The 23,083-nt window shown below is 38.2% G+C and overlaps 1 protein-coding gene across 1 annotated transcript; it reads left to right on the forward strand.

The window, feature by feature from the left end:
- Positions 1 to 19,283: 19,283 nt before the first annotated feature.
- Positions 19,284 to 21,766, forward strand: LOC145159373 (uncharacterized). The gene is made up of 3 exons (XM_079078327.1): positions 19,284 to 20,035; positions 20,158 to 20,567; positions 20,658 to 21,766. The coding sequence occupies exons 1-3, from the start codon at positions 19,624 to 19,626 to the stop codon at positions 21,519 to 21,521; spliced, it is 1,686 nt and encodes a 561-aa protein (XP_078934453.1). The 5' UTR covers positions 19,284 to 19,623; the 3' UTR covers positions 21,522 to 21,766.
- Positions 21,767 to 23,083: the final 1,317 nt, after the last annotated feature.

Here is a 23,083-nt window from a genome sequence, read left to right on the forward strand (position 1 = left end):
TATGTATCTAATTAGTCTTTAAACAACTAATTAACAAAGTTAAGACATCCTAGGACATGTAAAACACCTTATATAAGTGTTATAAGTGCTAAGGATTGCATCTAAGTGTTGTAGGACATTGCTATTGAGCTTAGGGTTCAAGGGAACCCCTTATTTGAGTTTACGGTTTTATGACCATAACTCTTTGAGTTTACGGTCGTAAACCCATGAGTTTACGGCCGTAAACTCATGCTTCTTTGTCCATGTGTTGTTTTGAAGCTCTACTAGTCCTTAGAAGCATTTCTACTTGAAGTATAAGCCTATGGAAGTGATTAGGGCATCATTTCACTCCTAAATGGAGTTTACGGTCCTTAGACCATTTTCCTTTGGGTTTACGGCCGTAAACCCAAATGGTTTATGGTATTTTGATGTTTTCAAGTGCTAAGCTCATCAAGGAAAGGATCTATGCTAGTTTCCAAGGCTTAGAAGGGACTAGGGCACCCTTTGGCACCCTTTTTAGGGTTTACGGTCCAAGTGTTCTTGGACCGTAAACACCTTTGATCCTTGGTTTTCTTGGTGTTTTCTTGATGTTTAGAAGTGTAACAAGCCTTATTATACTCTAGGATAGAAGTACTTACAAGATAGAGGCTTGAAAAGGTGCTAAAAGTCCAAGAACACTAGTGTGTGTTCTTGGTGTTCTTGGTGAAACTTGAAGATCTAACCTTTTGGAATGATTTCACGGATGGAAGTGTGTTAAATCACTAGATTAAGTAATATCTCAGCTTATTAGGGCTATAAATACTTACAAGTTGAAGATTTTGAAGAATTGTTGGATGATACTTGAGAGAGAATTGAGTTTGGATCTTGAATTTGTGAAAAAATGGTAAATAATGACTAAGTGTCATATATATACCCCCAATTTTGGGTTTACGACCGTAAACACATTTGTTTAGGCTGTAAACTCCAAACTTTTGGAGTTTTGGGACATTATTGTTGCATAATAAACCCTAGGGCGTCCTCTCTCCTGTCATCTCCTGAATTACTAACTTTAAAACACTAGAACTTAATCCTAAAAGCCTGAAAGTTAGCAGAAACTGTTCTGACTCTTATTGAAGTGAGAGGTTGTACAGAATAAAAATTTCGGGTTGTCACAGATATGGATCCTAGATCCGAGGGTGGAAAGTAATTGGGAGAACCTCGATGAGAGAGGTTCGGGTCAGATGAATCTAGTGGAGGATCTCGGGTGGAGACCTAAGAAATTCGGATCCACTTTTGAGAGGCCAGTAGGCCGAGTTCAGTGTAACGCTTGTGGAAACTGCACGATGGGTTTCGTTCCAAGAGTTGGGATTGTCGTTGGGACTGGAATGAAGTGTTACATCATGTTCTCAGGGTGGTCGAGGTAACACATGAGTAGGTGGTCAGGATTCCTTCAGATGTTTGCGGATATGCTATCTTCTGCCACTTCAGGTGGATGTAGGGAATTTGCATCACTTTGGAATTAGGATAAGTTGGATCTCGGGTCGGTTATCTGCTATTGTCTGAATTAGCAAGAGTTTTCAGATACTAGTCAGCATGCCAATGAATCTTTGAGGAATCTTCAGACCGAAGTACCTCGCAGGACGGGTTCCGCGGGTACTGTGATTTCTCATAGTCATTGTCAGAATCTGTTCAGTGATCTGGGTTGCTACAGGTGTACCAGTTTCAGCCACGTCAGCAGGGATTGCCCACATGGGGCAAGCCCGATATATTCTCATTGTGATCAAGTGGGCGACAAGGAGGTCGACTGTGTGATGATCAGAGAGGAGCAGTGAGTACATCTGCTCCAGTTATTTTGGGGTTGTTATATCCGTTGGTGGTTGAGTTGATTATGTTCAAGAAGAGTCATGTGTCATCTGCATACCATGGATCTTTCAGAATCCCAGTATTCGAATGTCATCTTGGGTGTAGTTGGGATTGGATCAAGGGCTTGTGCGAGGGAATCATGCTATTTTTCAGTAGCCTTAGTATTTTGCGATTGGAAGAGCATTTGGGATCGCCGAGGGAAGAGAGAGAGTTGTTTATGAGGTCTTGGCTAGAGTATCCGTTCGTTGGACTCTGAGGTCTGAGTGTGATATCGCTTTTAAGCGTTTGAAGTCATTGATGTTGTTGGGATACAAGAAGTGACAGCTAGTTTTCAGGAGTTGTGTTGTTTTTGGAAGGGTTACTTTTGGTGCGCTAGCTTTGATAAGCACCGGCCGTCAGCAGGGTGAGTATTGGAACGTATGGAGGATTGAAAATCCTTCAATTTTTATGTGCCGAGCGGACTTAGTTAAATCTAAGTGGGGGAGAACCGTTCAGGTATCCAGGACAGAAGCAAGGGTGAAAGTGTTGTAAGACTACGGGGGAACCGTAGCATTCACTAATGTTCAGTTAGGGTGGAAGTGTTGTAAGTCTGCGGGTGTAGATGTAGCATTCACGAGGTTGGTGGATAAGTGTTGGGAGTATTGTAAGTCTACGAGTATATCTGTAGCATTTACGAGGTTGTTGGATAGTGTTGGAAGTGTTGTAAGTATGTGGGTGTAGTCGTAGCATTCATAGATTCGTTTGGATGACTTAGGCCAGGGTGGGCTAGTTCGCGAGGTTGTGACTAGGTCATAACATAATTGGAATCAGGAAACGGTAGGTCTAAGGAGAGCGGGTATGATACAAGAATATAGTTATTCTGGTAGCATTCACCTTTTTATGTCGGATTCAGTGGCGACCGGCCGTCAGCCTATCATGATCGGATGGATCAAGGGATTGAAGGAGCCATAAGTAACGGTATAGATAGGGCAGTTATTTTCAGATGAGGTATCCTTCGGAGGCCATGTAGAATTGTTGAACGTGTGTATTGGCTCAACAATCGGCTAGGTGTCCGGTGTTTTGGACAGTTGGCAGACAAGTTAGGACCAGGGAGGTCCTGGTTGTCCTTCAGGAAAGTAGTTATGTGGCAGAAAGAAGAGTTGGAGCGACGTCAGTGATTTGGGGTTCGTATGTAGAATTGCTTGTTATTCGGTAGCCGCAATTGACCGGTGATTTTGCTCTTTTGGAAGCCTCAAGGTATTACGGGTGGAAAGTATTCTGTTTAGGATGGTTTTCTTATAGAATCAGTTCGATGATAATTCAATGTGGGCAGTCTGTCAGGGAGACAGACCATCTCAAAACTTCAGATTTCAGATGGAGCAGATGTGATCAGGTTGCAAGGAATTCGTTCATCTTCGGGTTCTAGAACCCTACGAGGGTTGGTTTCAGTTGCCTTCGGAAGGTTCTGGTATTATCGGGTTTGTGGCGGTGATGCTCAGGTTGTCTGGTATGTCGGGGATGGTGATGCATGATTTCGAGGACGAAATCTAATTTAAGTGGGGGAGAGTTGTAACGCTCTGTTCCAAATTAACTCCTAGTATGAGGCTGTGGCTCGAAGCTCGGTCATTATAAGGATTATGGCTTTGGGAAGGTAAGATCTATGCCCATTTGGGTGCGGGTGATGTATTAGAAGTGATCCGGGTGTGCGGTTCGTGTTTTGGAGCGTAGGGGTATTTCGGTAAAGTGGCAGTTCGGGCTTTTGTAGAAAATGAATTTTTGTTTGGAAGGTCTTAAGAAAGGCTTGATTTGATAGAAGTGTAGGGCTTCTCGTCACCTTTCCGTGGATATAAGGATCGTCGAAATCGGGCTTTTAACGAAGAAGTTATGGCCTTCGGAAGTTTCGTGGTTTTCAGGCTTAGTCGAGTACACGGAGCGTACTAGTGAAGAAGGAAGTACGTTGGGTATACATTGGAGTACGTTGGGCATACTGACCAGGATGGTCGCGAATGTTCTTCGGAGTACGTTGGGAGTACCAAAATTACGTTGGGCGTACGCCAGTCAGATCAGAACCCTATTTTAGGGTCTTGGACCCTATTTAAGCTCCTTATCTCATAACCTAACCCTAATATCTTCAACCTCCACCCCTCTAAACCCTATAAATCGTCATATATCATCCATGGTGGCATTTTTGAGCTTATGGAGTCCATTTTTGGGATGTTTGGCCTATATTCAAGAATATGGAGCTTGTTGCAAAGATGGGAATCAAGGAGGAGCTTATAGATCTGGCTTTTGGGACTTATTCTCAGCTTGATAAAGCTAAAAAGCTTGGAACTTGATCATTCATCTCTTAGATCTACCATTTATGGGGTTTGGTTCCTTTTTGGTCCGAAGGATGAAGCTTTATGGTTCAGATCTGATTCTTAGGCTTGGGGTTGCCACCCTTGATGCTATTTGAGTCCCTAAGACAGAAAGTTGCCATCTTGAAGGTTTTAATGGGTTCATGCATGAGTTAGGGTCCCTTTTATGGAAGTAGAATGTCATTTTTGAAGTTTGGGTTTGTTTGGGCCATGCAAAGTCACCAAGTCGGTGACTTTATGGATTAAGACGTTAGGTAGAGCTCAGATCTTTAATTTGGTCCCTTGGTTTGAAGCATTAAGCACTTAATGGATTTTGTGCATCAGCCATTTGTACGATGGGCGTATAATATAGTACGTTGCGCGTACAACCCTTTTGCCCAGTACGCTAAGCGTACAGAAGAGGAACGCTAGGCATACGCTCTCAGGAAGACGTGGGCCTTTGTGGACTTCGGACCTTTAGGCCCTAATGGTTTTGGGCCTGGGTTTGCTGATAGTTGGGCCTAAATGTATATTTGGGACAGTAATGGAATAGTTGGGCCTATTGGGCCTTGTGGCCCAATATAGAAATGGACTTCGCATTATGGTCTTGGGTTTGGGCCAATTCTTGGACTAGGTGGCTGTGGTCCTTCGTGGGCCAATTGGGGACAAGATTATTGACTAAGGCGAATATTGGGCTTTAGTATAAGGTCCATTAGAAAGGTTCGGGCCCAATTTGGAAAATTGGGCCATTGAAGGTTTTATGGACATTATAGTGTCGGGCTTTCGTTTTGGGTTTGGGCCTTAGTTTGGATCATTCTAGACCAGGGGTAGAATGGTCATTTTACCCCATGCATGGATTAAGGATTATGGTATAGGACCCAATTGCTAATTGGATATATTGTTTGGTAGTGACAGCTCGGGAAGCTGGCGGGGCAGCAGCTAAAGAATTCATGCGGGAAGCTTCTGCAGTGCGAGGTGAGTCTTCTCACCATACCAATGGGTCTAAGGCACCAAGGCTGACCCATTTTATGATAGTTGATATACTTGTTGTGTAGAGGTGTGTGGCATATTTATGCAGTGATACGTGGTAGAGATAGCTTTTACAGCTAATGGTAGAGATAGCATTTGTGGCTAATGGTAGAGATAGCCTTTGGGGCTAATGGTAGAGATAGCCTTTATGGCTGATGGTAGAGATAACCTTTATGGCTAAGGGTAGAGATAGCCTTTGTGGCTAATGGTAGAGATAGCTTTATAGCTAATTGATATGAGATATGTGGTAGAGGTAGCTTTTATAGCTAATTGATATGAGATATGTGGTAGAGGTAGCTTTTATAGCTAATTTGATATGTGTTATGTGCTAGAGGTAGCTTTTATAGCTAATATGATATGTGGATTGTGTGTGTGGTATGCTCTGGGGAACTCACTAAGCTTCGTGCTTACGGTTTACATTTTTGGTTTCAGGTTTCATCGGTTGGAAAAGAAGGGCTCGGAAGGATTTCAGCGCACACATCTATGATTTGCGCAATGAATGATTTTGGGATGAACTCTGATAAATGTTATACTTAATGATGATTTGAAATGTTTGAAATAAATGGTATCAATGTTTGATTATATTAAAAATGAAAATTTTACCCTTGATTTTTGGGTCGTTACATGACACAAAATTTTTGTCCCATTTTCTTTTTTCAGAAATCCAATGGTGTAACACCAGTCAAAATAGGTCAATAGACAATCACATGTGATTATGTCAATCATGTAATGTGATTATGTTAACCTAGTAATGTGGTAAGAGTGTTATGTAGTTCATGATAAATTCTAATACAAATATGAATCTTCTTTATAATACAACTCAAAGTATACATCCATACGATCCCAAAAATATAGAGAATGTTTGAATCTGACTTCGCATGAAGAAGTTATGATAAACCGAACACTATAAATCTCTATAATAAGAGGAATTTAAAATAGACTTAGAATTAGCTATTTAAGTCTAAAAGATAGTTGTAGTACTCGTAAATACCTACGCGTGGATATAAAGAACGTCAAAAACAGAGTTCGTATGTGAAAGTTACGACCTTTCGAAGATTCAGCTGTCAGAAACCCTAATCTGACTGAACTCACGAGGTGAACATAAATATTCACGAGGTGAGGAGTCATAAGGCCAGATTTCGGAGCTAGTAGGCACACGGAAAGTCTACGAAGTGATAAACCAAAAATTCACGACGTGAGCAAGGATTGATTCACGTCGTTAGGAGTCAAAGGGACACCATCCGAAGCTAGGGACCAAATGGCGGGTCTACGAAGTGAGCAGGATCGAGCTCACGACGTGAACATGCTTGGTTCACGTCGTGAATGGCCAAAAATCAGCCTATAAATAGCAAATTCGACCTTAACACTTCTTACACCTAAACTCTTCTCTCTATCTCGTTTTTGGAGGCCATTTTGCATCCCGAGTCCCGACGACCTCGTACGCTGACCGTTTTTGCTTAGATAACATAAAATCACGCTACTAGGGTGAGTTTCACGGCCCCACTTTCTAATATTTCGGGGGAAAACGCATGCTAGATATTATATATATGTTATTATTATGTCTATATGACAGTATATAGTTATAATAGTGGGGGTATAGTTGTTCTAAATATAATATTTTGAATATATACAACTATTATCAACTTATCAGTATGTTAATTTACTAATGTAGATCTTGAGTTATATTTAAGATTCTATATATATGTTGTGTGCGATATAGTTCCGAAGTTATATTCGGAAGATTTATATGTTAAGTTATAAAGTATGTTGCTATTAATAGTTTTATGTCAAGATAAAATTGGATATGTTATACGTTGTTATTGTTAGTTTTATGTTAAGATAAAACTTGGTATTGCTATTGATAGTTTTATGTCAAGATAAAACTAGGAACGTTATATGTTGTTATTATTGGTTTTAGGTCAAGATAAAACCTGGTTTTACTTCAAGATATAGCTGTTATACTGCCTAAATATTATGAAGTTAGGAGTAATGTTTAAAATCATAGTCTAGTAACTTAGGGTTTTAGACATAAAGATGCTTTTGTTGTTAGAGCTATAGGAAGCCGTCAAAGTCTACATGAGTAATTGTATTCATCAACTAAGATTGGGGATCTTAGTGGAAATCCTCTGAACTGTAACCGTTAATCCCGTGTGAGCGAGGAAGTCGTGTATAATTAGTATACGGGTTGACCACCCCACTTGTGACTGTTAGCTACAGTCAACCAAAAGCAAGTGATGAACTATCCTTTTATTTGTTATTGTTCCGGCGTCGATGAAGCATACGGTGTTGTTCTCATGGTAAATCATGAGTGTGTTTGTTTCTCATGGTAAATCATGAGTGTGTTCTATCAGAGGTATTATGTCATAGCAGCGGTTACAGGCTCATGGTAGCAAATTGTTAGAAACATTATACTTTGTCGTATACAAGTAGTAATGTTAAGTATAAGTTTCCCCTACTTATACCTTAGGATTAAGGAATGTTTAGGTATAACACTTAATTGATAAGTAAACTATTATACCTAATATACATACTAAATGATGGAGAGTCACAATGATACTTTCAAAAACTATACTTTTGAATGTGGAAAATGTATTATTTTATGGAGTCAAAACCTGTGGACTCACCAACTTTATGTTGACGTATTTTAAAATGCATGTGTTTTCAGGAACTTGAAAAGCTGGTATGTATTCGAACAGAAGAAGTTTTACTATTACCTTTCTGTTCATTAAGAAGTATGCCATAGTCGGATAATATGTAATAGGTTCTAGAAAAACAGTTATGTAACTTTCAGTTATCAATAAAGGTATGTATTTTCTTTAGTACTGTTCAATGTATGTTATATAACTGTGATACGAAGAATAACGTTACACTACCCGGTGTTTCCGCCGATGGCTGGGGGTGTGACAGAAATTGGTATCAGAGCTATTAACTATAGTGAACTAGTACTTTCTTAGGAAAGCACGTCTATAGTTTAGGGCTTACTCTATTAGGTTTAGGTATATCCCTTAACCTACAAATAAAAAGTATTATTAATTATTCTACTAAAGGACTACTTACGGGAGCGGTGACAAGGATAGACATGTCGATTTGGGTTGCTGGATTTCAGAACGGCTATATGCTAAAATGATCCTGCCCTCTCGACTGTCCTGACTGGCCGGAGCCTTATCAGATAGACCTGAAGTAACAAACAATAATTAAAGCATGAATACAATAAATAAGAATATAGAGTCATATGTAAAGACTCAGACCTGCGATGAGAATACACCTTAATACCCGGAATGTTTTTGATCTCAAGGATTTAGATCAAATATTCCAACTAAAGTTTATATGTGCATATATCCTATCACAACTAGGTGTAGGTGCGCAACTACATTTTATTATGATCAGATCATATGAACTATTTAATTTGGGAGTAATATTTGATAGACTAAAACTCTTGGTGATCCAAAACGTATAGGAATTCGACATGGCACATTCACGAGAGTGGATAATCATCGAGGATACGGATGAAGAAGAGGAAATTTCATTCCCCATGATGGTAGGCGATCCTTACTACCCTATAAATCCAACCACCTTTCATCCAATACCTTCTGACGATGGAGCACCTTTACCCTCCAACGAATGGGAAGAGAGTGAACCAATGGAAGAAAGCGAATCCATGGAGCAGACAGAATCGGTGGCATCATCTTTACCACCACTGAACACTCTTTACCGTAAAGTTCCAGGAGGAGTAAAAATGAAACGCACGGCACGTAAATCCATACCGATATGGCCAAAGATTAAGAAGAGTCAGAAGGCGACATCTTCAGGAAGTCATAGAGTTCAAGATGAACCTGCACGGATCGCACAAACCGTTGATAGGTGGGTGGCGGAAGAAAGAGCTGCCAAGATGTATGAGACTGGTCAATCATCTCGACCACATCTTCCACATTCTTCTGAAGATAACACTTTATCCCAATTGTTTGAGAAAAGTGTCAAAATTGAAGACAAAATGGAAATTGTCGAAGGGAGGGCCACTCATCTCTCTGGAAGAGTGCGAAGGCTAGAAGGACAAAGGACACGAGATCAGGAATCGGTGATGGATGTCCATCATCGTATAAATTTTGCTTATAATGACATGATTACTTACGATGCCAGGATTGCAGAGTTAGAGCTCTACAATCAAACCTCAAGAAATGAAGAACGCACGGGAAGTCTTGAGCAGAGAACTCAAGCACTTGAAGAGCAAGTGGTTAATGTCACTGACGTGCTGGGTCATCACTTAGTGGTAGATAAGCTCCAACTAGTGGTTATGTAAATAGAGAAAATCAGACTAGTTAAGGCGAAAAGAGGAAAGTTAATAGCAAGGATGTAGAAAACCTTGCAAATTTTGCAATGTTTATAGAAACTTTTCTCTTATAACCTAAATAAACTGATGTAACCACCGGTAATAATATGAAGCATATGTTAAAGTAATCATTGTGTTGTCTATTACGTTTTACACTGTGAATAATAACTGGAGTATTTAGTACTCGTATATTAAATGATTAACAAAACTCATAAAATTCTTATTATTTATAATAGGAACTAAAACAAAATGCCTAGAAGGAGTAATCGGCTAAACCCTAACCGACCATCAGCACCACAACAACAACAACAACCGCAACCACCACCAGAAATAAACCCCTCAATAAGTACAATACAACTTGAAGAAATCATAGCTCAAAGAATTGCTGCGGCTCTATCTAATGTCACAAGAGATGGAGTTAGAAATGAAGGCCATGTAGGGACCACTAGAACATGTACCTACAAAGATTTTATGAATTGCAGGCCAAAAAGCTTTCATGGAAATGAAGGGGTAGTTAATTTGACGAGGTGGATAGAAAAGACAGAGTCCGTCTTTCAAATAAGCTTCTGTCCAGATGATTGTAAAGTATGATTTGCAGCATGTATTTTCGCTGATGCAGCACTCACCTGGTGGAACAACCATGTGAATACCATGGGAATTGATACTGCAAATTCCATGAAATGGGAGGAGCTAAAACTGATGCTAGTAGAGGAGTATTGTCCTAGGGAGGAGATACATAAACTGGAACAAGAACTGTGGACCCTAACCATAAAGGGTTCAGAGATAAAAGCTTATACCGCTAGATTTAATGATCTTGCTGTAATGTGTCCATCACTTGTAACCCCTGAATATAAAAAGATTGAGCGATATATCTAGGGTTTAGCATCGCAAATTAAAGGCATGGTGATCGCATCAAAGCCTACGACTTATGACAGCACCAAGAGGATAACTCGTCAGCTAACCCTCACAGAGATCCAAGGAACAGAAGTGGTCTCAAAGGCTGAGTCTCCCAAATCTAGAACAAACAAGCGCAAGTTTAATAGGAAGAATCCCAAACAATCATCTGAGAAAAGACAAGAAGTGGTAACTAATTATGCAGCCACAACAGCAGTACCTACACAACCAAAATCTTCATGGTGCAATCAGTGCAACCGTCATCATCCAGGTGACTGTTTTGTCTGCATGAAGTGCAAGAAAAAGGGGCATACTGCTAGTTACTGCGGGAGCACAACACCTGCAACAGATGAACAACAAACCAATAATGGGACAGGCCGTGGTGAAAAAAGAAGATGCTACGAGTGTGGGGAGGTTGGACATATCAAGAAAGAATGTCCAAAGTTAAGGAGTCAAGGAGGCATAGGACGTGGCAGGGCGTTTGTGATCGGAAGCAGAGAGGCTATCCAGGACCCTTCGGTCGTATCTGGTACGTTTCTTATAGATAATTTATATGCTACTATACTCTTCGACTCTGGAGCAGATCGAAGTTTTATAACTCCGACATTTAGAAAATTGTTAAGTCATGAGTCTAGCAGATTAAAAGAAATCTATGAAGTAGAAATCGCTAACGGTCAAACTGAGAAAACACATGAAATCCTAGAAAACTGTCTGTTAACTCTTAATAACTACCTTTTTCACGTCAACCTCATGCCAATGCCTATCGGTAGTTTTGATGTCATAATTGGCATGGATTGGTTATCTTCACACCGCGCCGAAATTCTATGTCATGAGAAAGCCATACGACTACCCTTACCAAACGGCGAAGCCCTGATTATCTATGGTGATAAATCTGGGAAGAACCTCAATGTCATCTATTGTACTAAGACCCAGAAATATCTACATAAGAAATGTAGCGCATTCTTAGCCCACATTGTAGATAGGAAGAGAAAGACAAAAGAAATCAAGGACATACCTCAAGTGTGTGATTTCCCTGACGTGTTTCCTGAAGATCTACCTGGAATACCTCCCGTCCGACAAGTCGAGTTTCGAATCGATTTAATTCCAGGAGCAACACCAGTAGCGAAATCTCCTTATCGGTTGGCTCCATCTGAAATGCAATAATTGTCTAGCCAACTACAAGAACTTCTTGACAAAGGCTTTATCCGACCAAGTTTTTCAACTTGGGGAGCACCAATCTTGTTTGTCAAGAAGAAGGACGGATCATTTCGAATGTGTATTGATTATCGGGAGCTAAACAAGCTAACGATCAAGAATCGTTATCCACTTCCGAGAATTGATGATTTATTCGATCAACTGCAAGGATCCAGCTACTACTCAAAGATAGATCTTAGATCAGGATACCATCAACTCAGAGTACAAGAAGACGACATTCCAAAAACAGCATTTAGAACACGTTATGATCATTATGAGTTCTTAGTTATGTCTTTTGGATTAACCAATGCCCCAGCAGTGTTTATGGATCTCATGAATCGTGTTTGCAAACCATACTTGGATAAATTCGTGATCGTATTTAGCGATGATATATTGATATATTCACGAACCAAGGAAGAACATGGTCAACACCTGCAAATAATCTTGGAACTACTAAGAAAAGAAAAGTTGTACGCTAAATTCTCCAAATGTGAGTTTTGGATTAGAGAAGTACAATTTTTAGGTCATGTAGTTAGCAACGAAGGAATTCATGTTGACCCATCCAAAGTTGAAGCAATCGGGAATTGGGAAGCACCAAAAACGCCAACAGAGGTGCGTCAATTCCTAGGACTTGCTGGCTATTACCGTAGATTCATAGAGAATTTCTCCAAAATAGCCAAGCCACTTACAACACTAACCCAGAAGAATACGAAGTTCAACTGGGAAGACAAACAAGAAACTGCTTTTCAGAAACTGAAGCAAATGTTGTGTAGTGCACCAATCCTATCCCTTCCAGATGGAACAGAAGATTTCGTTGTATACTGTGATGCGTCAAATCAAGGATTAGGATGTGTGTTTATGCAAAGAGGAAAAGTTATCGCCTATGCATCACGACAACTTAAGATGCATGAGAATAATTACACTACCCATGATCTTGAATTGGGAGCTATAATTTTTGCACTAAAAATTTGGAGACATTACTTATACGGTACTAAGTATACTATTTTTACCGACCACAAGAGTCTCCAACACATCTTCGACCAAAAAGATCTTAATATGAGACAAAGAAGATGTGTTGATTTGTTGAATGATTACGAATGTGAGATTCATTATCATCCCGGAAAGGCAAACGTGGTAGCAGATGCCTTGAGCCGGAAAGAATATATTAAACCCCGACGAGTACGAGCATTAACTATAACTATCCATTCTAACTTTACCGCACAAATCAGAGAAGCTCAGCTTGAGGCTCTAAAAGAAGAAAACATTAAGAACGAAGCTTTGCGAGGAATGGAAAAGCAACTTATACAAAAAGATGACGGAATACAATACTTTATGAACCGAGTTTGGACGCTAGGTTCGGTGGAGTCAGGGACTTGGTCTTAGAAGAAGCCCACAAGTCTAGATATTCCGTGCATCCAGGTTCTGACAAAATGTACTTAGATTTAAAAGTACATTATTGGTGGCCAAACATGAAGGCTGAAATTGCTACTTATGTGAGCAAATGTTTGACTTGTTCTAGAGTAAAGGCAGAACATCAAAAGCCTTCAGGTTTACTTCAACAACCGGAAATACCTGAATGGAAATGGGAGCAGATATCAATGGACTTCATCACTAAGTTACCTAAAACTCCTAGTGGGTCCGACACTATTTGGGTGATAGTCGATAGGTTGACTAAGTCCGCCCATTTATTACCAATTAAGGAGAACGACAAGATGGAGAAGCTGACTAGAGTTTATCTTAAGGAAATTGTCAGATTGCATGGAGTTCCAAATTCTATTATTTCTGACCGAGATAGTAGATTCACTTCACGATTTTGGCAATCTCTACAAAAATCCTTAGGAACACGTCTAGACATGAGTACAGCTTACCATCCACAGACTGATGGTCAGAGTGAGAGAACCATTCAGACTTTAGAAGATATGCTCCGAGCCTGTGTAATAGACTTTGGAAATGCGTGGGATACTCATTTAACGTTAATTGAGTTTTCCTACAACAATAGTCATCACACCAGCATCAAGGCTGCACCATTTGAGGCTCTTTATGGACGAAAATGTCGTTCCCCAGTGTGTTGGGCAGAAGTTGGAGATACGCAGATGGCCAGAGAACGTACAGGCGATACCTTACGTACTGGACTAGAAATAATCCACGAGACAACTGAAAAGATCGTGAAAATTAAGGATTGATTAAAGGCTGCACGTGATCGACAAAAGAGCTATGCTGACGTAAGACGTAAGCCTTTAGAATTCCAAGTTGGAGATAAAGTAATGTTGAAAGTCTCTCCTTGGAAAGGTGTAATTCGATTAGGGAAACGAGGCAAACTAAACCCACGATATATAAGACCTTTTGAAATTCTGGCAAGAATTGGTTCCGTCGCATACCAACTTAAGTTGCCTCAAGAGCTAAGTAATGTGCACGATGTTTTTCACGTATCAAATCTCAAAAGATGTCTTTCCGATGACACTCTTGTTATACCTCTCGAAGAGATACAAGTCAATACGAAACTCAACTTTGTAGAAGAACCTGTTGAGATTATGGATCGAGAAGTCAAACGATTAAAGCAAAGTCGTATTCCCATAGTGAAAGTTCGATGGAACTCTTTGCGAGGACCTGAATTTACTTGGGAACGTGAAGATCAGATGAAAGAAAAATACCCCCAACTGTTTAACGAAACCCCATCCATAAGATAAATTTCGGGAAGAAATTATTCTAACGGGGGGAGAATGTAACACTAGTCAAAATAGGTCAATAGATAATCACATGTGATTATGCCAATCATGTAATGTGATTATGTTAACCTAGTAATGTGGTAAGAGTGTTATGTAGTTCATGATAAATTCTAATACAAATATGAATCTTCTTTATAATACAATTCAAAGTATACATCCATACGATCCCAAAAATATAGAGAATGTTTGAATCTGACTTCGCATGAAGAAGTTATGATAAACCGAACACTATAAATCTCTATAATAAGAGGAATTTAAAATAGACTTATAATTAGCTATTTAAGTCTAAAAGAGAGTTGTAGTACTCGTAAATACCTACGCGTGGATATAAAGAACGTCAAAAACGGAGTTCGTATGTGAAAGTTACGACCTTTCGAAGATTCAGCTGTCAGAAACCCTAATCTGAATGAACTCACGAGGTGAACATAAATGTTCACGATGTGAGGAGTCGTAAGGCCAAATTTCGGAGCTAGTAGGCACACGGCAAGTCTACGAAGTGATAAACCAAAAATTCACGACGTGAGCAAGGATTGATTCACGTCGTGAGGAGTCAAAGGGACACCATCCGAAGCTAGGGACCAAATGGCGGGTCTACGAAGTGAGCAGGATCGAGCTCACGACGTGAACATGCTTGGTTCACGTCGTGAATGGCCAAAAATCAGCCTATAAATAGCAAATTCGACCTTAACACTTCTTACACCTAAACTCTTCTCTCTATCTCGTTTTTGGAGGCCATTTTGCATCCCGAGTCCCGACGACCTCGTACGCTGACCGTTTTTGCTTAGATAACATAAAATCACGCTACTAGGGTGAGTTTCACGGCCCCACTTTCTAATATTTCGGGGGAAAACGCATGCTAGATATTATATATATGTTATTATTATGTCTATATGACAGTATATAGTTATAATAGTGGGGGTATAATTGTTCTAAATATAATATTTTGAATATATACAACTATTATCAACTTATCAGTATGTTAATTTACTAATGTAGATCTTGAGTTATATTTAAGATTCTATATATATGTTGTGTGCGATATAGTTCCGAAGTTATATTCGGAAGATTTATATGTTAAGTTATAAAGTATGTTGCTATTAATAGTTTTATGTCAAGATAAAACTGGATATGTTATACGTTGTTATTGTTAGTTTTATGTTAAGATAAAACTTGGTATTGCTATTGATAGTTTTATGTCAAGATAAAACTAGGAACGTTATATGTTGTTATTATTGGTTTTAGGTCAAGATAAAACCTGGTTTTACTTCAAGATATAGCTGTTATACTGCCTAAATATTATGAAGTTAGGAGTAATGTTTAAAATCATAGTCTAGTAACTTAGGGTTTTAGACATAAAGATGCTTTTGTTGTTAGAGCTATAGGAAGCCGTCAAAGTCTACATGAGTAATTGTATTCATCAACTAAGATTGGGGATCTTAGTGGAAATCCTCTGAACTGTAACCGTTAATCCTGTGTGAGCGAGGAAGTCGTGTATAATTAGTATACGGGTTGACCACCCCACTTGTGACTGTTAGCTACAGTCAACCAAAAGCAAGTGATGAACTATCCTTTTATTTGTTATTGTTCTGGCGTCGATGAAGCGTACGGTGTTGTTCTCATGGTAAATCATGAGTGTGTTTGTTTCTCATGGTAAATCATGAGTGTGTTCTATCAGAGGTATTATGTCATAGCAGCGGTTACAGGCTCATGGTAGCAAATTGTTAGAAACATTATACTTTGTCGTATACAAGTAGTAATGTTAAGTATAAGTTTCCCCTACTTATACCTTAGGATTAAGGAATGTTTAGGTATAACATTTAATTGATAAGTAAACTATTATACCTAATATACATACTAAATGATGGAGAGTCAAAATGATACTTTCAAAAACTATACTTTTGAATGTGGAAAATGTATTATTTTATGGAGTCAAAACCTGTGGACTCACCAACTTTATGTTGACGTATTTTAAAATGCATGTGTTTTCAGGAACTTGAAAAGCTGGTATGTATTCGAACAGAAGAAGTTTTACTATTACCTTTCTGTTCATTAAGAAGTATGCCATAGTCGGATAATATGTAATAGGTTCTAGAAAAACAGTTATGTAACTTTCAGTTATCAATAAAGGTATGTATTTTCTTTAGTACTATTCAATGTATGTTATATAACTGTGATACGAAGAATAACGTTACACTACCCGGTGTTTCCGCCGATGGCTGGGGGTGTGACAAATGGTTAACCGCATCACTGGTCAAAAAATTATTACATGCTTCTTTGGACTTAAATTCAAACATCACCTACAGGCCGCCCAAATATCGATTAATATAGTTATCAAAACCTTCATCATGGCACAACATTCCCCAGATTAGGAAGATTACTAAAATCATGAGCCTTGACTAAACACACTAACTTTTTGTTGTCAAGAACATAATTCCCAGATTCAAGAACAATGGTCGAATCTTCTTTTTCAGAAAAAGATTTCTCGCTATGACCACCTCTTACTGCATTTGCATATGAAGCAGATAGATTCTCCCGTTTCTTCTCAACCTTAGGTGGTTCTCTATGGAAATTAGGATCCTTCTTAGAAATACGAGGAACAGAAGCAAACAACTTGTGATACCCGAACCACACGTCACAAAGATTCTTAATCGTATGCTCAACATTAACATTACCCGAAAATCTAACAAAACCAAAACGTTTCCCCATACGTGACATCTTTTTGGAGATAAATACATCACAGACTTTTCCAAACCGAGAACATGCACGCCATATATCAGACTGAATAATATAATTTGGGAAATTCGTGATATAAAAAGATTGTGAATCAGACCTGGAATTTGCATGTGATCTTTCATTAAAGATCCTTCCTACGTGATTGTTATTCTTCTTCCAACCCTCACCATACAAGGAGTTTGAATGATTAGAAACCATTGGATCGATCAATCGTGATTAAATTCACCAGAACCCGTATGTAATACCGGAATCAGAAACCAGGCTCACCCCAAAGAATACCCCACTCAGAAAAGATACCTCAGACGGAATGCCCAAGCCCTGCCGGTATTTGCTCCCGCCGGAGAAGAAGGGCTGGGCCGGAGAACTTCACCGGTGTTGCGCCGTTGATCAGCCAAATGTCCGAAATCGCCAGAGCCCTTTATCGCTGTTGACCTTTGCCTTTTAATGTTGTTTTTATTGTAATCTTAATTTTAGTTTTTTTTAAAAATTATGTCTTTTTTTGTTTTTTTTATATTAGGTTTTATAAAAATATATTTTATTTAGATATTATGTTTTATTTAAAATATATTACTTTTTACAACAAAAATAAATTCTGGAAAAAAATAAAAAAGAAACTCGAAAAAAAAAAATTATGACATGGAAAAAAGCTTGTGTTACATCTTGTTATAACATGGTGACCATTTCCCTACTTGGTGTTATATAATATCATTGCTTATGTAGCATGTGAGGTGACACAAATCTGATAGTTATGACTAGTTACCCACACCCGATACTCTAATATGATGGTGCGCTTTTTCCATGGTTGCAGAAATCAGGATTAATCGGCGATTAATTGTGGATTAAGCGTTTGGCGTTCTCCAACCGTCGATGATTAGGGTATTAATCGGAAACTTAGGATTAATCGGTCAACAAAAGTCAAAAAAGTAAAAAAAAAATTAATAAAAAAATTTTAAAAAAAATTCAAAAAATCAACTTTTTTTTTACTCTAAAATTTTCAAATTTTCAAATTTTCAAAATTTCAAATATTATACCAAAATGTTCATATTTTTAAATTTTCAAATTACAAAATTTCTTATTTTATAATTTTGAAGTACTTGTTTTTCTTAAGATATATTAATATTTGATTAATTTTAATATTTTATTAATAATATATGGTCCCCAATTAATCCACGATTAATCTCCGCCAAGACCGATTAATTTCTTAACATCAGTCGACCGTCGAGCTACCGTCGAACGATTTTTACAACTTTGAATTTTTCCAATATTTCATATTATATAGTTATATATGTCAAGCTATTCAGCAAATTTCTTTAGATTTATGTGTTCTTAAAAATGCTTGTGATTCAATTACTAGATTTCTTTAGATTTATGGGCTGCTTGGTCTAATCATAAAATCTGTAGCAAATTATTTCTAGAACAATTAACTAATTTTGACTAGAACTGTGGGATATTTATCATATTTTAAAATGTGGTCATTCATTATTCCGTCCTTCCTTCTCTTTTCCTATATATTTATCATAAATATATTGAGAAGTCATAACAAGTTGACCCTTAACTAGTCGTGTAAAACCTCACTACCTCCACCAACATTGACTCTGGTTTTGATTTTTATTATCATTCCACGTTTTAAAACTTCAAATCAAGTGTTACGACTAGTCGGTCTTTTATCATTTTTACACCAAATAAAAGTAAATGGTAGAATAACATGGTCTTTTATGTAGACTTTATGATGACTTTTGTAACAACCAACTTAAAATGATAATGGATTTGTTATTCATCTCTATCTGTGCCTCAAAAAGTCAGGCTATGTTTGGCAACTGATAAAGTAGGAAAGAATAAAATAATATAGAAAAAAGCATGTAGAAAAATATTTTATTATAATTATTAACAAAAGATACATATTGAAGAATTTTTTAAAATTTCTATAAATTAGTTGAAAAGCTATTCCCAATACCTATCTAAAAACATTACGATCTAAAAAATAAATAAATAAATAAACTAGTTTATAACACATCAAATATAAGCCTTAAAGAGAGTGATTGTTGATATTTAATATTACGATCTAAAAAACAAATAAACATACACATCAAATTTAAGTGATTGTTGATATTTAATATAGCTTTTCTTTTACTATTTATTCTTTGTTGTTCATCTCTATCTATGCAGGCCATCCTCCACCATTTGTTTGTTCTCTCTATGATTACAACAACTTTTGTCCAAATTATAAGCAGTTTTTTGTTTGTTTTATGGAATAATAGCTTTTGTAGGTCCCAAAAACCAATTAATAATATTCGAATTGGGCTCCATCTTCCCCATCCATCATCCATCGATGCTACCTCTCATGGCGGCCATTTCTTTTTTCCATCTTCATCTGCCTAATTCGTAAAGCAATCTCTCTGGATTCATTCAATCTAATCTTTAAATTCATCGAACTTTCCCCCTTTTCCACTTCAAGTCTCTGGACTCCTTTTCAACTTTCCATCAAGAATCTAGTCTTTCCACAGATTCGTTTATGGAAATCTAATGTTATTCAAGTTTCTTGATTACTAATTCATCAAAAAGATTCATCTTTTGGTTCTTGGTCATGGAGAAACAGATTAGTTTTCGAATGGGAAAGATGGAAAAACAGCAGAGTTTTCGTGTTTCTGCTATGGAGAAACAAAAGAGCTTTCGAATAGCCATGGGAAGACAGATGAGCTTCGGTGTTGACAGAAAGAAACCCAAAGATTCACCAGGAAAACGTGGGGATTCTATGCTTCATCTCGCTTCTAGAGGAGGTAATCTATCAAAAGTCATCGAAATCGTTCAGAGTGTTGGCCTCGATGGATTATCGAAACAAAATCACGAAGGAGAAACCCCTCTTTATGTTGCTGCAGAAAATGGACACTCACATATCGTAGCACAGTTTCTGAAACACCTCGATCTTCAAACCGCATCAATCGCCGCCAACAATGGCTACGATCCCTTTCATATCGCCGCAAAGCAAGGACATTTAGGTATATACGATTTACCCCAATACCCTTCTTCCATTTTTGTTCTTGATTTCATATAATCAAATCAAGATTCAAGATTCAAGATTAAAGATTCAAACTTTTTCGATTTCTGTGATCTTTTGCAGAAGTATTGAGGGAGCTTTTGAGTTCTTTCCCGAATTTAGTGATGACGACGGATTCAGCGAATTCGACTGCTTTACACACAGCAGCTGCTCAAGGACACACAGATGTTGTCGACTTGCTTCTTGATGCTGATTCAAATCTTGCGAAAATAGCCAGAAACAATGGGAAAACAGTGCTTCATACTGCAGCAAGAATGGGTCATTTGGAAGTTGCGAAATCTGTATTGACAAAAGATCCAAGCATCAGTTTCAGAATCGATAAGAAAGGTCAAACTGCTCTTCACATGGCTGTAAAAGGTCAAAACATGGACATGGTGGTTGAGTTAATCAAACCCGATCCTACTGTTTTGAGTTTAGAAGATAACAAAGGGAATACCGCTCTTCATATCGCCACCAAAAAGTGTCGTACTAAGGTTAATTTTTCACCTTCTCCTTCACTCAAACTCGTATAATTTTAGTAAAAAAGAGACATGCAAATGCAAATTCTAATACCCTTTTAACAGATTGTGAAATCCCTGCTGTCGTTTGAGGAGATCAATGTAAACGCAGTCAACAAAGCGGGAGAGACGCCATTAGACATAGCAGAAAACTCGAAAGTGTCAGAAATGGTGAATGTTTTACGTGAAGCAGGTGGCGCTCACTCTAAAGACTTCGGAAAGCCGCCGAACGCCGCCAAGCAACTGAAACAGACGGTGAGTGACATTAAACATGACGTTCAGTCACAAATCCGGCAGACAAGACAAACTGGATTTAGGGTTCGGAAGATTGCAAAGAAGGTGAAGAAGCTTCATATAAGTGGTCTCAACAACGCAATAAACTCCGCCACTGTGGTGGCGGTTTTGATAGCCACCGTGGCTTTTGCCGCCATTTTTACAGTTCCCGGGCAGTATGCGGAGGAGAAAAGAGATGGGTTTTCTCTTGGGCAAGCAAATATAGCGAAAAGTGCTGCGTTTATTATGTTCTTTTTGTTTGATAGTTTGGCGCTTTTTATATCATTGGCTGTGGTTGTGGTTCAGACATCGATTGTGGTGATTGAAGAGAAGGCAAAGAGACAACTTATGTTTGTGATTAACAAGCTTATGTGGTTGGCTTGTTTGTTCATATCGATTTCTTTTATTTCTCTTACTTATGTGGTTGTGGGAGCTCATGAGAGGTGGCTAGCCATTTATGCAACTGTGATTGGTGCAACGATTATGCTTGCTACAATTGGGTCGATGTGTTATTGTGTTGTGAGGCATAGAATGGAGGAGAAGAAGTTGAGAAACATAAGGAGGGCGGAGACGAATTCACATTCTTTTTCAATGATGTCTATGGCTTCGGATCCTGAGATTTACAATGAGAAATACAAGAGGATGTATGCTGTGTGAAAGGAAATCGATTCATGGGTTGGAGAAACGAAGGTTGTTACTAACTATTAGTTTTGAATCAAGAAACACAAGAAGGTGTAGAACGACATGTGAGTGTCTATATCGTTGTGTAATGAATCTAATCATGAGATGAACGTCTATGTTTGTATATATAGTTGATACTACAACTTCATTGCAGGGAAAGTTGTATATTCTATATTCTTTGCTTTTTTGAAGTGATTCTTATATCATGATTGTTTAGATTATGAATTATTGTAACATCCCCCACATATTTTAAATGACGAACCCGAAGAATCTAGAATATTATATGTATGTTTTTAGAATGATATGGAATGGTCGCCTTCTAGAAAAGTCCCCTCTAGTTTCATCCCCATTGAGTTAATTGTCTTTTCGTTTTTGTTACATATATGAATAACTAAAAGTTCTCATAATGATTACATAATTAGAAACTTTGATAAATGCATGGAAGGCACAAATCGATGATGCACACAAACACTTGGAAGGATTGGAATCCGAGTGTAGATTTATGAGATATGTGAGGAGTGCCATCAACATGCTTGGACAGTATCTACGTTGAGAGATCCATTATTGCAATAGTTGCTTTTCTAGAGGTGGCAAAGTTGTGGTCAAGACTCAAGTGGATTGGGATTAAGGAGCTTCTTTCTTGAAAGCATGTGTGGATACCATACAATTTGATCGCATTATATGCAAGCATGCAATAGTTGGTGGAGTAGGCAACACTTGTGGCAAAGCGGGAAGCGAGAGCCTAGAGCGGTCTATGATTTTTCATTGGAGTAGATCAAACTTCAATGGGGTGAGTATCATGGATGATGAGACCAAAATCATGACGAATGCGAGAAACTTGAAGGATACCACGGCTTTGTGGTGGCGGTGTCCGCATGTTGACAATGAAAGATGTATGTATATCGTTGATTCATTGATATTTTGGTTGATTTCATTCAAGAATTCAAGAGACAAATATACCCAAAGAATGTAAAAAATGTAGAAAAGAATCATCTTCGCAAAGTCTTTCGTACTCATATGGTCAATGAATACATAAAAAAGTTCACGATGCTCACCCTTGAGATCTCAATTTTTTTTTTGCAAGGACTCTTTTTCTACTGTTTTGATGACTAGTAAGCATGGGTTAGTATAAAGACCTTCACCTCATCACAAATAATCTCACCATATGGATGAAATGTGCAGCGATGCCCGGACAACCATAACTAACATGAGAGCAAGGGTCAGACCGAGTCACGACACGCTTGGTCCCAAAGCAATTTTGAGGCGCTAAAAGCTTTCCATGCAATTTCTAAGTATCACAACCCCGGCCGAGGCGGCGGAACACGCGGGGCTGTGCGACTAAGTTCATGGATCATAGGCAAACTTAATATATAACACAAGTACAACAATAAACAATATAGCATTCGTGTTCCACATTGATATTTGAATACAATGTTTTTACAAATAACAATAATACATGAATTGCCTTAACAGATAGGTATATAATACAACAGCAAGTAAACTAGGTCACCTGTAATCCAATGTGACATCCCCAAAAT

The sequence above is a fragment of the Lactuca virosa genome, chromosome 1 (genome assembly GCF_052849685.1).
Source record: "Lactuca virosa cultivar CGN04683 chromosome 1, Lactuca_virosa_CGN04683_v6, whole genome shotgun sequence".
NCBI lineage: Eukaryota > Viridiplantae > Streptophyta > Magnoliopsida > Asterales > Asteraceae > Lactuca > Lactuca virosa.

What these genes read in the sequence shown, in the direction of transcription:
- LOC145159373 (XM_079078327.1), top strand. Translation starts at nt 19,624, where the DNA reads ATGGAGAAACAGATTAGTTTTCGAATGGGAAAGATGGAAAAACAGCAG. An exon ending in CGCAAAGCAAGGACATTTAG is followed by an intron (nt 20,036 to 20,157) that starts GTATATACGATT and finishes GATCTTTTGCAG; the next exon opens with AAGTATTGAGGGAGCTTTTG. An exon ending in CCAAAAAGTGTCGTACTAAG is followed by an intron (nt 20,568 to 20,657) that starts GTTAATTTTTCA and finishes CCCTTTTAACAG; the next exon opens with ATTGTGAAATCCCTGCTGTC.